Source organism: Bubalus kerabau, chromosome X (genome assembly GCF_029407905.1).
Source record: "Bubalus kerabau isolate K-KA32 ecotype Philippines breed swamp buffalo chromosome X, PCC_UOA_SB_1v2, whole genome shotgun sequence".
Lineage (NCBI taxonomy): Eukaryota > Metazoa > Chordata > Mammalia > Artiodactyla > Bovidae > Bubalus > Bubalus kerabau.
The window spans coordinates 143,432,448-143,449,759 of record NC_073647.1 but is presented as its reverse complement, the minus strand read 5'-3'; the positions used below and the strand labels follow the sequence as shown (position 1 = coordinate 143,449,759).

The window sequence follows — 17,312 nt, the reverse complement described above, 5'->3', positions numbered from 1 at the left end:
GAAGCCAGGCACAAAACGGTACATACTCTGTGACTGCTGTTTAATCGCTCAGCCATGTCTGACTCTTTGTGACCCCGCGGACTGTAGCCCGTCAGGCTCCTCTATCCATGGAATTCTCCAGTGAGAATACTGGAGTGGGTTGCCATTCCCTTCTCCAAGGGATCCTCCTGACCTGTGTTTCCTGCACTGGCAGGCGGATTCTTTACCACTGAGCCACCTGGGAAGCCCATACCATGTGATTCCATTTATACAAAGTTCAAGGACAGAAAAAACTCATCTCTGGAGACAGAGGTTGCAATATATGAAGAGTGGGGGCCTGTAGAGGGGTGGGGACTACCTGCAAAGGGGAACAAAGGAACTTCTAGAGCAGGGGTGGAACTATTTCATATTTTGATAGGGGTGTTGTTTACATGTGTATATCTGTTTGTTAAAATTCAAGTTGTATAAAGATCTACACACTTCACTGCCTGTGTGCTTTATATACTTCAATACAAAAGAGAGATGTTCCCTCATATGTGTTACAAGAATTCTGAAGCCATAGATTGTGTGGCTGCTCCCATGCAGATGCTGCCAGTGGCGAGTCCATCATCTACAGCTTAATCCAGCTGCTGAAGCAAAGCCAAGCCTCTGAGAAATCAGATGCATGTGTCCTCTAACTTGGTCCCCATCAACCCTCACTGTACTCATTCCCTAAGGAAGATGTTTGCCACGGAGGGTTAAGAAGGTGCCAGAACTCTGATTCTCAAGCCACATTTGAATATCCTCAAGTTTTTGGCGGTGTGATTCAAACATGAGTGATTCCTAGCCCCAGCAGGAAGTGTATTTGTATGTAGCTCTCACTATGTTCACCCAATGCCATCCCTCTTTCTGTATCTTATTGTGGAGGAAGAGTAACTGTAGGGCTAAGATGTTTAGGCAGCTTGGATTTTGTGAGATTAGATGCATCAAACTCCTAGTTATTCTCCACATGGCCACTCAGTGAGAGACTCCATTTCCCAGCTTCCCTTATAGTTAGATAGGGGTCATGACTGTGCTCTCACCAACAGATTGTCAGTGGAAGTGGCCCATGCAAATTCTACTTGCATTAAAGGAAACAGCTTAACTGGGCTTCCACACTACTCCTTTCATCAGGCTGGAACAAAGAGTAAAGCAGAGACTGCTTCAACTAGAAGAGAACAACACTCTTGGGAATGAAAGAGCTACAAAATGGGCAGAAGTTAGATCCCTGAACAACTCCTATGCCACTAGCCTGGTCCACTCACCTCTAGACTGCTATGTGAAAGAGAAATTTCAATCACTGCATTTGGGGTCTCTATACTACAGCATCTTAGCTGACACCCCTAGCAATAAGCTTTTGAGGCTCAGGGTCTCCAGGCAGGAATTTTCAAGTTTCACACACTCTACGTAGCCTAGTAATTCAGATTACACTAGTACAGGAAGACAGCAGCCCCCTTCCCCATCATTCAATGTTAATCCTGTTGTTAAACTAGCCCCCTACCTCCACAGTCTATGAGACATTTTCAGCTCCTCGTTGGTATATATACAGTCCTGTCACAACACAGTCCCATCCTCCACACTCTGCCTCACTGCACACATTTGCTGCACCTATAAGCTCGTATTCTGGAGGTCCCCACACCTGAAGAACTCTCTGCTCACACTTCTGGCCACGTGGAGTGGCCTCTTCCTCAACCCCATCCCATGGTCTCCTCCGCCCATGAGGCAATTCTTACTAAGTCTTCAAAACCCAGCCCAAAAGACTCCCGAGAAGCCTCTTGAAAACCCCAAAGCAGAATGACTTTCTCCCTCTACTATGCTGCGGTATTCATCAAGACATTTATCACTCTGAGCTGTAGGGGTTTAGGTGCACGTCTGACCTCACAGCTAGAATATATGCTCCAAAGACAAGTCCCTAAAGGTTAAGATCATGTCATGTCCATTTTCTTAACTTTGGCATTCAGCCATGATCTGGCTCATACTCAATGAGGGTTGAATGAAAGAAGGAAACAGAATATAAGATGCTCAACATCACTCATTATTACAGAAATGCAAATAAAACTACAATGAAGTATCACCTCACACTAGTCAGAATGGCCATCATCAAAAAGTCTACAAACAATAAATGCTGGAGAGGGTATGGAGAAAAGGAGACCCTCCTACACTGTTGGTGGGAGTGTAAGCTGGTACAGCCACAATGCAGAACAGTATGGAGGTTTCTTAAAAAACTCAAAGTAAAGGAATGATATGACCCAGCAATCCCACTACTGGTTGTACACCTTTAGAAAACCATAATTCAAAAAGACAGATGTACCCCAGAGTTCAAGGCAGCACTATTTACAATAGCCAGGATACGGAAGCAACCTAGATGTGCATCAACAGAGGAATAGATAACGAAGATGTGAGACAATATATATATGATGAAATACTACTTGGCCCTAAAAAGGAATGAAATTGGGTCATTTGCAGTGATGTTGATGGACCTAGAATCTGTCATACAGAGTAAAGTAAGTCAGAAAGAGAAAAACAAGTATCATATATTAATACATATTTGTGGAATCTAGAAAAATGGTACAGATGGATCTATTTGAAGGGCAGAAACAGAGATACAGACGTCGAGAAGGGACATGTGAATACAGTGGGGGAAGGGGAGGGCGGGACAAACTGAGAGAATAACAATGACATATACACACTACCACGTGTAAAATAGCTAATGAGAAGCTGCTGTGCAACACAGGGAGCTCAGCCTGGTGCTCTGTGATGACCCGGAAGGGTAGGTTAGGGGGTGGGAGGGAGCCTCAAGAGGGAGGGGATACACGCATACATATAGCTGATAAACTTAGTTGTACAGTGGAAAACTAGCAACATTGTAAAGCAATAATATTACAATTTTAAAACAGAAGAAAAAAAGGAAGCAGAATTTAACAGCTGGCCTGCTTCAAAACTCTATCCATACATTATCACTCTTACCTATTCAGTGCAAACGCATAGTGGAATTTAATGTTATGCTGGTCAGCCAAATCACACGTAGGCAGCATCTCCAGTGTTTCTACCAGCTTCACCATTGCATCATAGTCCTGTTGGCAAGAGGTCCCAAGGTGAGAGAGGAAACGCAGCTCTTTGCAGGGTTTCTTAAACAGTTATAAACATGAGACCACCTCAGTATTTAAATATAGGCCCTTCCCTACAGGCAGTATTCAGTGAAGTTAAAGTCCTTAAAAGAAGAGCAATGAGATTAAAAACAACAACAAGATGGATGAGAGAAGACAGAGGAAGAATCCCTGCTCTCCGAGGTCACAAAAGGACCAAGGAAAGGAAGTTAGATTCAAAGATGATAAACGAATGAGCCAAGCAGCTAGGAAAAGGTACCACATTTTGAGCATAGGAGAGTTATCACCATTGGCAGGGCTGTGGGTTAAAATGAACTGGATGTAAATATATAAGAAATCTTACAGTCATTTGCCACATAAAGGGAGGAAATATCCCAAGGCTTCCTATTTTGTCAGAAACATTCCAATTCATTTAAATCAGTTTCTCAGCCTTGGCACTAGTGACATTTGGAAGCTGGATCATTCTTTATGGTGGGGGCTGTCCTGTGTATCGTGGGATATTAAGCAGCACCTGTGACCTTGACCCACTAGGTGCCAGTAGCACTCTACCCCCCCACCCCAAGTTGTGACAACCCAAAATATCTCCAGACACTGCCACATGTCCTCCGCTTGAGAACCACGGCTCTAAACTGCATAATTACCCAGGGAAAAACTGCTACCGTCTTCGTCTCGGCTGTATCCCCTGTGAGCAGTGCCATCTGTTACCCTTTCAGCCAACTCAGAATCACTGTTACTGGCCAACTTGCTGACAGCTGGCCACAGTTAGCAGACGAGGACTTCCCACCGAAATCTCACGCCTGTTTTGTGGCATTACACTTTGATGCTGCTACCCAAGGAAAGGGAAAGCAGAGTACTGCAAGAAGCTTCTGACTCATCTTTGAGCCTAAGAGTCCCACCAAGGGAAGGTTATAAAGAGTAGAGATGTGTGAAAGCACGGGCAGAAGGAAGCCAGCCGCTCAATGGAAGAAAGACCTCAAACAAGGTCCTTCCCATTCTCTTGTTCCATGGGGCATCACTCAGTCAGCATAATTTCTAATAGCATCTGCTATTAAAATCAATTAGATGCATCTGTTTGTCACCAGGGGCATGAGTTCCTTAAGTGGTTGACTCTTGTTCTTGGCTCAGGTCATAAATGGAAGCCTCTCTCGTCTAAAGACCTGTGGCCAACAACCTCCAATATGGCTTTGCACTGATAGAATTCTACTGGTTATGTACACTGCTCTGTGTTCCTCCAAAGGGAAGGAAGACAAGACATCTTGGAAATGGCTTCACGGCATTAAACTTGGAGGGGGGAAATTATTGCTTTCCTCCATGGTACCATATTCTACAAATCCTGTCTTCAGGACTTTCCAGAAGTCTCTGCCCCTTGTCTTAGAATAAAGCCCTGCAGCCCCTGATTCCTGGACATGCCTCTGTTACTCCTGCTCTCCCTTTCACTAACAGGTAGAGCTAAACAAAGAAGGAAGTGACAAAGGCCTAAAGGAAGTAGAAGAGGAGAGGCATTAAGAGCAAGGACAACAGAGTTGCTTGCCTCAGTTTGAATCTTGACTTTTGCCAACTGCTGTGTGACCTTAGGCAAGTTATTTAGCTTCTCTGTACCTCATGCTCCTCATTTTTAAAATGGGAATAATCAGACTGTGCACCCCATAGGCTTCTGAAAAGGATTAAGTGAATTAGGGCTTACAAAGGGCTTGGAACAACGCCTAGCACAAACTGCATATAAATTGTTAAATTCTGAACTCCTTTTACTAAGTGGTACCATATCTAAGAATTTGCTGGAGCACCCTTCTGACATGACAAAACCTTCTGCAACGTTTCTACCACAAAAGATAGTGACCTGTGACCCAGCCACATTCCCATTTTGGCTATAAAACAGCTACCTAACCATACATCTAGTGTATGAGTACTTCATACAAGGAATTCCCCATGTCAGGGAAGAATTGTGTTAGCTTCAGATAAGCATATGGCATACCTGGATATCACGATAGGACAGCAGTAAATTAATGATGATGTCTGAGGTCAGAACCTCAGTGTTATCCATGCGGAGTTTGATCCGAGCCAGCTCCTTGGCCAGTTCATCACCCTGGTATTTCTCTCTGGCTCTCCGGATGTCATTTAACAAGGTTTCTTTGTAATAAGCACTGGAGAGGGAAACAAGAAAAGCTCCAGTCATGTCTACAAGCATCCAGGACTGTGCTGCAGCCCAAACAAACCTAGCTCTCATGGACATGACTTAGGCCTTGCCCACACCTGAGCCTCCCAGGATCAGCCAATGGGGAGCACATCCTACTTGTGAGTGTCACTTTGCAAAAACCTAACCACTCAACAGTTACAAAGAAAATCAGTTCATTATGACCTTGAAAATATTTTCAAAGTTGATCCCCGATGTATTTGGATAACACACAGGACTCACTAGCTACCCCACCCCATCCCCTCTCCTCCTGTATTTTCAAACACACAGAGGACAAGAAAGTACTTCACTTGAAGAGTAACTTCCCCCACCATTAAGAGATTTTTCACAAAGCCAAACAAAAGTCCAAAGCCATGAGACATAGTAAGATGAATGTCTTTAAGATGTATCTTTCAGGTATCCCCAGCTAGTAATCACAAAGCTTTTTACAACTGGTCGAGAAACAAAATCTGGAAGTGTCCAGGAGCAATACAAGAAGCCATGCCTGGACGCCTGCAGACCACCTCTGCCTTTCACCCCCTATTCTCTATGTCATTTTTGACAGCCAGAATGCTTTCCTAATGGAAGACACAGAACTTCCTTTATGTGGGCATCCAGATAATAACAGGGATGTATTACAACATTTAAAGCAGTTTAAATTCACACTGGAATGTCTCACCATAGCCCCTCCAAGAACCAATGCTAGTATTCAGTACTTGGTTTAAAATAGATGAATTTAAATATGTTGTCTACTTTCCAAGCAATTTTTTTTCTATGGAGACTTGGCATGACCAAGTTATAATACTGTCAACCCATTACATAGCTGAAACGATTTAACTGTAGACAGTAAAATTAGGCTGTTTCTTAAAAAGAACAAGTTTAACAAGTAATAGTCTTCAGAGAATGAGAAACAATACCAAAGAATAACCAATGTTGATTTTAATTGTTACAAAACTCTGTCCAAAAAAGTGTTTACAGTACACTTCCTGGTCCAATGCTTATAATAAATCTCAACATTTCAGTAATTAAGTGAAATTAATTTACTTTCACTTAAGTAAAGTGAAAGTGCTCTGATATAAAAGTATCAGTGCATTGCTTTAATTTTTATCTCCTTGTCTCTTGCTTATTACCTCAATGATGAGCAAATTAGTAGATTCTACTAATGTTTAAAATTCTATGATTAATCAAATGAATAATTAAGTTGGTTGATAGCCACTGTCCATTTGCTGGACTATAAAGGCATCAAAAGCTATTAAAGTGTTATTAGTTTCTTCTGTCAAGTAAAAATGTACACTTTAGTCTTGTTTTCAAGGGGAACTCTGAAAAATAGTTTCAATAAACTAAGAAACCTAGTAAGAATGGTAACCTGTAAGTAAATAAACAAAACACTGAATTAAGTATGGCTTGGAGACAACATGTATGTAATAAACATGCAGCCATTTCTGCCTCTGGTAACCAGGAAAGATACTGCTAATAAGTGTGAACTTGGAAATGGCTCCAAATCCCTTTTCTGCACAGGGCTCCGGGTGGCCTTCATCAATCTATGCAAGTTGGCATTTGAGCTGAAAATCTGTCTGCCATCCCTGTTACAGATGTTTTCAATCATTAGCATCATTTACCCTCTCACTAACCCTTGCCAGGTATCTGGGAGTTCAAGGGGTGGAATCAACCAACAGGTATTTCAAGTTCTTTGAAATTAAACCAAATTGAAAGACTTGTCTTCCTACTGAAACATACATAAAGTGAATGAGAAACAAACCTGAGGCCACTTCTTGCAGACACCTTGCTCATCTGGCAGACTCAAGCTAGCCTACTTCCTCGTCAGACCTGAAAAAATGATCCTGGGAGACTTTTCTCCCTGAACCTCACTAGAATATTCACTGTGCAGTAAGAAAATAGTTAGCAAGCTGGGTCTGAATGAGGTTTTTGAGGGATGTGCTGCAAAAGGTGCCCCGTTTACTTTCTAGATTGGCATGTGGTCACATATACCTGAGTTGCCAGTCTTCTTTTCCCATTACAACCTGCAGCAGAAACTGTGTGTCCAGAAAAGAGGTGACAGGATAGAAAAGGAGAACAGACTGTGAAAAAGCATGCACCTCCCACCAGCCCCAGAGTAGTAATGCTCCACAGTTTGGGGGACCACAGCGCAAGCCAGAGGGACGTGTGGCCCTTATACTTCAAGTCAGTTCTGCCAGCGCTTTGGATTTTCATTTGTTTTGGAAAGACAAATCCTTCTCCTTGTGACTTAACTTTCAGGAGTAAATCCTTTAAACTGGCTACAGGCAAAGGAAATCTGAATTCTTTCTTTAAGTGGAATAATTTTTCTGCCTTCAAGTTTCAAAACAGGGATATTTCAAGGGCTGGTTTCTTGAGCACTGAGGCTCCAAGAGGTGAGCTGACTGTTCCAAGGCTACACAGTGAAGGACGGCCTGAGCCAGGATTCAAACCCAAACCTGTCAGCTCTTGAATTATTGCTCCACACCTTCTCTGACATAAATCTACCAAGAACATGTCCCAGGGCACACTGTGGTCAGGATGGCTTCAGCTTGACTCAATATACCCTGACTTGTATAGCAAAGGGGCTAATGTTTGGAATAACTTTGCTGACACATTAACAACCTCAACAGCTGATTGGCGGTGGGCAGGAACTCACCTTCAGAAATGATCTTAGAACACAGAATGTCAGAGTTGAAAGTGCATTAAAGAAAATCAATGATTTAAGTTCCTTTCTAGATGAGAAAACAGCTACAGAAAAGCTATTTGTCAAGGTTGCGTAAGGAGCTGGAACCAAACACAAACTGAACCCTGACCTCAACTCCAGTTTCATTCTCTTTCAGCTACACCTCAACAGCCCAATGCAGTGAGCCAGTGTGAAACCCTGGATTCCAGGATGACTTTAAAATGACTGGTTGGAGTTCCCCACTCTCTGGGCACTATGGTCTCTTGAAGGTACATCACCTCCATGGACACGAAGGGAAAATTTTGGTCAAGCTCCCAAGGTTGAGGACAGTTGATGGGAATTACCATGAGGTCACATGGATGTCCTTGAGAAGGCTAGTAAACCTGTCCACCAGAGGCACACACAGTGGACCGAGGAGAGTGTCCCAGTTGGGCTGCATGTACTCCGAGGCACGCCGCTGGGCATCACTCTCACAGCAAAAATAATCAGCGCATGGTGTCATGATGTATGGGATGAAATAATAATTTCCACTGGATGCCTGGAAAAAAGAAACAAAAATGTTTCACAAAATAAACAATGCAGAAGCACAGCTGTGGATTTGGGCAGGTGGAACCTTGGTGGGACAGGAAAGGAGAAAATGCCTGACAATGAACAACTACTTGCACAATATGACTATGAATCTATCAGATGCAAACAGGAAACCACTCCATTTCACAAGCTCTAACACATGGGCATACAACAAAAATTTGGTTTTCAATGCTGAACTGAGCAGTATACATCTCTGAATTTCACTGGCAGAGATTTTAGGTTTTTAATTCCCAGAAATTATATTTCATTACATATCCTCCAAATCAGAGGGAACTTCAGCCCAATGATAACCAAGAAGTAAAATGTAAAGGTTTAATTTACTTTCTTTTGGCATGGCAATGGCATCCCACTCCAGTACTCCTGCCTGGAGGATCCCATGGATGGAGGAGCCTGGTAGGCTGCAGTCCATGGGGTCGCTAAGAGTCGGACACGACTGAGCGACTTCACTTTCATTTTTCACTTTCACGCATTGGAGCAGGAAATGGCAACCCACTCCAGTGTTCTTGCCTGGGGAATCCCAGGGACAGGGGAGCCTGTTGGGCTGCCGTCTATGGGGTCGCACAGAGTAGGACACGACTGAAGCAACTTAGCAGCAGCAGCAGCAGGAAAAGCCTTATTATTTGATAATTTAACCACAGGTGAATTATTTATAAACTTTGTTGAGTAGAAACTGTTTTGCAGGAAGCAGATATTAACAGATATAATTAGTCCCAGAGATGTTTTGGGGAAAATATTTTGTTTAAAAATTTTTACATTGTCAAATAATACTCAAGTAAAACTATGCTTTTTCTATGGAATAATCATGATTCATAGTCAAATTGTAACCATTTTTAAAGCATAAATGCTACCTTTAGTTTTTTTTTTTTACTCTTTCAGTTTTTAAATTATGAAAGTATGATAACACATTTACAGGAGACTTGGAAAATATACAAGAAAGTTACATATAGTTCTACTATATATTACAATTATTCTAAATAGATAAATTTTTAGTTGGAGTTTATCAAACTTTCAAGTATTAATAGAATGAAGATACAGAAAAGTAGAAGGAAAGCACCAATTCAACATAATTAAGATTAATAGAATTTTCACACAACAGTAGGATACAAATTCTATTCAAGTTCCCATAGACTATATATAACTAGGAGACACTGGAACATATGCAGGGACATAAAACAGGTGCAAAAAATTCATGGTCTAAATGTACTGAAATCATACAGAGTTGGTTCTCTTATCACTGTGGAATTATGTTAGAAATCAGAGTAAAGTGAGCCAGAAAGAAAAACACCAATACAGTATACTAATGCATATATATGGAATTTAGAAAGATGGTAACAATAACCCTGTGTACGAGACAGCAAAAGAGACAATGATGTATAGAAAAGTCTTATGGACTCTGTGGGAGAGGGAGAGGGTGGGAAGATTTGGGAGAATGGCATTGAAACATGTAAAATATCATGTATGAAACGAGTTGCCAGTCCAGGTTCGATGCACGATACTGGATGCTTGGGGCTGGTGCACTGGGACGACCCAAGGGATGGTATGGGGAGGGAGGAGGGAGGAGGGTTCAGGATGGGGAACACATGTATACCTGTGGCGGATTCATTTTGATATTTGGCAAAACTAATACAATTATGTAAAGTTTAAAAATAAAATTAAATTAAAAAAAAGTATACAAGCAAAAAAGAAATCAGTATCAAAAGATATTTGAAAATAACCCACGTATTTTCAAGTCCACTGTGACATTTACCGAGAGATCTTTGACTTAGCCATTGAAAGCCTCAGTAAACTTAGAAGACTGAAAAAACACAGAGGGTGATTACAGAGGAGGAAGCATTTAAATGAGAAATATTAAAATGAAAAATTAATATTGTCCTGGAGGTCTCTGAGATTGTCCTCATTTCTTTTAATTCGTTTTTCTTTTATCCTCTCTGATTCATTTATTCTACCATTCTATCTTCTAATTCACTAATCCTATCTTCTGCCTCTGTTATTCTACTATTTGTTGCCTCCAGAGTGTTTTTAATTTCATTTATTGAATTATTCATTATATATTGACTCTTTTTTATTTCTTCTAGGTCCTTGTTAAACCTTTCTTGCATCTTCTCAATCCTTGTCTCCAGGCTATTTATCTGTGATTCCATTTTAATTTCAAGATTTTGGATCAATTTCACTATCATTATTCGGAATTCTTTATCAGGTAGATTCCCTATCTCTTCCTCTTTTGTTTGGTTTGGTGGGCATTTTTCCTGTTCCTTTATCTGCTGGGTATTCCTCTGTCTCTTCATCTTGTTTAAATTGCTGAGTCTGGGGTGTCCTTTGTTTAAATTGCTGAGTCTGGGGTGTCCTTTCTGTATTCTGGCAGTTTGTGGAGTTCTCTTTATTGTGGCGTTTCCTCGCTGTGTGTGGGTTTGTACAGGTGGCCTGTCAAGGTTTCCCGGTTAGGGAAGCTTGTGTCGGTGTTCTGGTGGGTGGAGCTGTATTTCTTCTCTCTGGAGTGCAATGAAGTGTCCAGTAATGAGTTATGAGATGTCTATGGTTTTGGGGTGACTTTGGGCAGCCTGTATCTTGAAGCTCAGGGCTGTGTTCCTTTGTTGCTGGAGAATTTGCTTGGTATGTCTTGCCCTGGATCATGTTGGCCCTTGTGTGGTGCTTGGTTTCAGTGTCAGTATGGAGGCGTTTGATGAGCTCCTGTCAATTAATGTTCCTTGGAGTCAGGAGTTCCCTGGAGTCAGGGTTTGGACTGAAGCCTCCTGCTTCCAGTTATCGGTCTTATTTTTACAGTAGTTTCAAAACTTCTCCTTCTATACAGCACCATTGATAAAACATCTACGTTAAAGATGAAAAGTTTCTCTACTGTGAGGGTCACTCAGAGAGGTTCACAGCGTTACATGGAGAAGAGAAGAGGGAGGAGGGAGTTAGAGGTGACCCAAATGAGATGAGGTGGAATCAATAGTGGAGAGAGTGGGCTAGCCAGTAATCATAGGGGTTCCAGAAGAAGAAGACAAAAAGAAAGACCATGAGAAAATACTTGAGGAGATAATAGTTGAAAACTTCCCTAAAATGGGGAAGGAAATAATCACCCAAGTCCAAGAAACCCAGAGAGTCCCAAACAGGATAAACCCAAGGCGAAACACCCCAAAACACATATTAATCAAATTAATGAAGATCAAACACAAAGAACAAATATTAAAAGCAGCAAGGGAAAAACAATAACACACAAGGGAATTCCCATAAGGATAACAGCTGATCTTTCAATAGAAACTCTTCAAGCCAGGAGGGAATGGCAAGACATACTTAAAATGATGAAAGAAAATAACCTACAGCCCAGATTATTGTACCCAGCAAGGATCTCATTCAAGTATAAAGGAGAAATCAAAAGCTTTTCAGACAAGCAAAAGCTGAGAGAATTCTGCACCACCAAACCAACTCTCCAACAAATACTTAAGGATATTCTCTAGACAGGAAACACAAAAACGGTGTATAAATTCAAACCCAAAACAATAAAGTAAATGGCAACAGGATCATACTTATCAGTAATTACCTTAAACGTAAACGGGTTGAATGCCCCAACCAAAAGACAAAGACTGGCTGAATGGATACAAAAACAAGACCCCTACATATGTTGTCTACAAGAGACCCACCTCAAAACAGGGGACACATACAGACTGAAAGTGAAGGGCTGGAAAAAGATTTTCCATGCAAATAGGGACCAAAAGAAAGCAGGAGTAGCAATACTCATATCAGATAAAATAGACTTTAAAACAAAGGCTGTGAAGAGACAAAGAAGGTCACTACATAATGATCAAAGGATCAATCCAAGAAGAAGATATAACAATTATAAATATATATGCACCCAACATGGGAGCACTGCAGTATGTAAGACAAATGCTAACAAGTATGAAAGGAGAAATGAACAATAACACAATAATAGTGGGAGACTTTAATACGCCACTCACACCTATGGATAGATCAACTAAACAGAAAATTAACAAGGAAACACAAACTTTAAATGATACAATAGACCAGTTAGACCTAATTGATATCTATAGGACATTTCATCCCAAAACAATGAATTTCACCTTTTTCTCAAGTGCACATGGAACCTTCTCCAGGATAGATCACATCCTGGGCCATAAAGCTAGCCTTGGTAAATTCAAAAAAATAGAAATCATTCCAAGCATCGTTTCTGACCACAATGCAGTAAGATTAGATCTCAATTACAGGAGAAAAACTATTAAAAAATCCAACATATGGAGGCTGAACAACACGCTGCTGAATAACCAACAAATCACAGAAGAAATCAAAAAAGAAATCAAAATTTGCATAGAAACGAATGAAAATGAAAACACAACAACCCAAAACCTCTGGGACACGGTAAAAGCAGTCCTAAGGGGAAAGTTCATAGCAATACAGGCACACCTCAAGAAACAAGAAAAAAGTCAAATAAATAACCTAACTCTACACCTAAAGCAACTAGAAAAGGAAGAAATGAAGAACCCTAGGGTTAGTAGAAGGAAAGAAATCTTAAAAATTAGAGCAGAAATAAATGCAAAAGAAACAAAAGAGACATAGGAAAAATCAACAAAGCCAAAAGCTGGTTCTTTGAAAGGATAAATAAAATTGACAAACCATTAGCCAGACTCATCAAGAAACAAAGGGAGAAAAATCAAATCAATAAAATTAGAAATGAAAATGGAGAGATCACAACAGACAACACAGAAATACAAAGGATCATAAGAGACTACTATCAACAATTATATGCCAATAAGATGGACAACATGGAAGAAATGGACAAATTCTTAGAAAAGTACAACTTTCCAAAACTGGACCAGGAAGAAATAGAAAATCTTAACAGACCCATCACAAGCATGGAAATTGAAACTGTAATCAAAAATCTTCCAGCAAACAAAAGCCCAGGTCCAGACGGCTTCACAGCTGAATTCTACCAAAAATTTAGAGAGGAGCTAACACCTATCCTGCTCAAACTCTTCCAGAAAATTGCAGAGGAAGGTAAACTTCCAAACTCATTCTATGAGGCCACCATCACCCTAATACCAAAACCTGACAAAGATCCCACAAAAAAAGAAAACTACAGGCCAATATCACTGATGAACACAGATGCAAAAATCCTTAACAAAATTCTAGCAATCAGAATCCAACAACACATTAAAAAGATCATACACCATGACCAAGTGGGCTTTATCCCAGGGATGCAAGGATTCTTCAATATCCGCAAATCAATCAATGTAATACACCGCATTAACAAATTGAAAAATAAAAACCATATGATTATCTCAATAGATGCAGAGAAAGCCTTTGACAAAATTCAACATCCATTTATGATCAAAACTCTCCAGAAAGCAGGAATAGAAGGAACATACCTCAACATAATCAAAGCTATATATGACAAACCCACAGCAAACATTATCCTCAATGGTGAAAAACTGAAAGCATTTCCTCTAAAGTCAGGAACAAGACAAGGGTGCCCACTTTCACCATTACTATTCAACATAGTTTTGGAAGTTTTGGCCACAGCAATCAGAGCAGAAAAAGAAATAAAAGGAATCCAAATTGGAAAAGAAGAAGTAAAACTCGCACTATTTGCAGATGACATGATCCTCTACATAGAAAACCCTAAAGACTCCACCAGAAAATTACTAGAACTCATCAATGACTATAGTAAAGTTGCAGGATATAAAATCAACACACAGAAATCCCTTGCATTCCTATACACTAATAATGAGAAAACAGAAAGAGAAATTAAGGTAACAATTCCATTCACCATTGCAACGGAAAGAATAAAATACTTAGGAATATATCTACCTAAAGAAACTAAAGACCTATATATAGAAAACTATAAAACACTGGTGAAAGAAATCAAAGAGGACACTAACAGATGGAGAAATATACCATGTTCATGGATTGGAAGAATCAATATAGTGAAAATGAGTATACTACCCAAAGCAATCTATAGATTCAATGCAATCCCTATCAAGCTACCAACGGTATTCTTCACAGAGTTAGAACAAATAATTTCACAATTTGTATGGAAATACAAAAAACCTCGAATAGCCAAAGCGATCTTGAAAAAGAAGAATGGAACTGGAGGAGTCAACCTACCTGACCTCAGGCTCTACTACAAAGCCACAGTTATCAAGACAGTATGGTACTGGCACAAAGACAGAAATATAGATCAATGGAACAAAATAGAAAGCCCAGAGATAAATCCATGCACATATGGACACCTTATCTTCGACAAAGGAGGCAAGAATATACAATGGATTAAAGACAATCTCTTTAACAAGTGGTGCTGGGAAATCTGGTCAACCACTTGTAAAAGAATGAAACTAGAACACTTTCTAACACCATACACAAAAATAAACTCAAAATGGATTAAAGATCTAAACGTAAGACCAGAAACTATAAAACTCCTAGAGGAGAACATAGGCAAAACACTCTCTGACATACATCACAGCAGGATCCTCTATGACCCACCTCCCAGAATACTGGAAATAAAAGCAAAAATAAACAAATGGGACCTAATTAACCTTAAAAGCTTCTGCACATCAAAGGAAACTATTAGCAAGGTGAAAAGACAGCCTTCAGAATGGGAGAAGATAATAGCAAATGAAGCAACTGACAAACAACTAATCTCAAGAATATACAAGCAACTTCTACAGCTCAACTCCAGAAAAATAAATGACCCAATCAAAAAATGGGCCAAAGAACTAAATAGACATTTCTCCAAAGAAGACATACAGATGGCTAACAAACACATGAAAAGATGCTCAACATCACTCATTATCAGAGAAATGCAAATCAAAACCACTATGAGGTACCATCTCACACCAGTCAGAATGGCTGCGATCCAAAAGTCTACAAGCAATAAATGCTGGAGAGGGTGTGGAGAAAAGGGAACCCTCTTACACTGTTGGTGGGAATGCAAACTAGTACAGCCACTATGGAGAACAGTGTGGAGATTCCTTAAAAAAATGGAAATAGAACTGCCTTATGATCCAGCAATCCCACTGCTGGGCATACACACTGAGGAAACCAGAAGGGAAAGAGACACGTGTACCCCAATGTTCATCGCAGCACCGTTTATAATAGCCAGGACATGGAAGCAACCTAGATGTCCATCAGCAGATGAATGGATAAGAAAGCTGTGGTACATATACACAATGGAGTATTACTCAGCCATTAAAAAGAATACATTTGAATCAGTTCTAATGAGGTGGATGAAACTGGAGCCTATTATACAGAGTGAAGTAAGCCAAAAAGAAAAACACCAATACACTATACTAACGCATATATATGGAATTTAGAAAGATGGTAACAATAATCCTGTGTACTAGACAGCAAAAGAGACACTGATGTATAGAACAGTCTTATTGACTCTGTGGGAGAGGGAGAGGGTGGGAAGATTTGGGAGAATGGCATTGAAACATGTAAAATATCATGTATGAAATGAGTTGCCAGTCCAGGTTCGATGCACGATACTGGATGCTTGGGGCTAGTGCACTGGGACGACCCAGAGGGATGGTATGGGGAGGGAGGAGGGAGGTGGGTTCAGGGTGGGGAACACATGTATACCTGTGGCAGATTCATTTTGATATTTGGCAAACTAATACAATTATGTAAAGTTTAAAAATAAAATAAAATTAAAAAAAAATGAAAAATTAATATCAAAGATTTAAAACCCCTCTGTATTTGGAAATTAAATGTCCACTTTTAAATGATGGGTGTAACTAAGAAGCCCTAACAAGGAAAATTAGAAAATATTTGTAACAGAATAAAAATGAAAAGAGAATTTACCAGAATTTGTTGCACGCAGCTGAAACTGCTCAATGCAACTAAATACAAAGCAGAATCTTGAATAAGGTATGAAAATAAATAATGGACACTAGCATAAAATCTTGTGAAATTTGTAAAATTGTACTTTACTTAATAATACTGTTATCACATGTTTTCTGGGGTTTTTTTTTAGACAACATAGTATTTCTTGATATTCTCAGAACTGGATTAGAAGTTTTGAGCTTCAAATTTTTGTAAAAAAGATCACTAAGATAATAAACTTCCTAGTCTTTTAGCAGTAATATCAGATGCCAAAATATATGGAACTATATCAAAGTTTTGAGTGAATATTAATTAGAAACCTACCATTCTATTTATACTAAGTCAAACAAATGGAATTAAAATGTCATAAATTATTTAGCTAGGAAAAAATTCATAACATTTCTAAAATATATATATATATATCATACATACTATATATACACACACATATATATACATATACAAAAGTTTTTCTACTATGCTTGATACAGGCTTGAGAAAGAAAAACAGAAAAGACACAAAGAAGTTAGAAAACATAAACTAAATGAAATGGGAGCACTGAACATGAAATAGAAAAAGAAACACTACCTTTAAATAGCATTCAGCCCATGCTCGGGCTCCCTGAGAGCTCAGTTGGTAAAGAGTCTGCCTGCAATGCACGAGACCCCAGTTAGATTCCTGGGTCGGGAAGGTCCCCTGGAGAAGAGATAGGCTACCCACTCCAGTATTCTTGGGCTTCCCTTGTGGCTCAGCTGGTAAAGAGTTCACCTGCAATGTGGGTGATCTAGTTTTGATCCCTGGGTTGGGTAGATCCCCTGGAGAAGGGCAAGTCTACCCACTCCAGTATTCTTGGGCTTCCCTTGCGGCTCAGCCGGTAAAGAATCCACCTGCAATGCAGGAGACCTGGGTTCGATCCCTGGGTTGGGAGGGTCCC

At 40.0% G+C, this 17,312-nt stretch overlaps 1 protein-coding gene across 3 annotated transcripts in view; it reads right to left on the bottom strand.

The window, feature by feature from the left end:
* The window catches only part of MAP3K15 (mitogen-activated protein kinase kinase kinase 15), a 161,358-nt gene that overhangs the window by 83,848 nt on the left and 60,198 nt on the right, over window positions 1-17,312 (bottom strand). For all 3 annotated transcript variants that reach the window (XM_055565235.1, XM_055565237.1, XM_055565238.1), the window contains exons 4-6: window positions 8,299-8,492; window positions 5,077-5,245; window positions 2,965-3,071 (exon numbers count right to left, since the gene is read on the bottom strand). In XM_055565235.1, coding sequence (XP_055421210.1) covers window positions 2,965-3,071; window positions 5,077-5,245; window positions 8,299-8,492 — 470 coding nt within the window. The remainder of the gene's footprint in view (window positions 1-2,964; window positions 3,072-5,076; window positions 5,246-8,298; window positions 8,493-17,312) is intronic.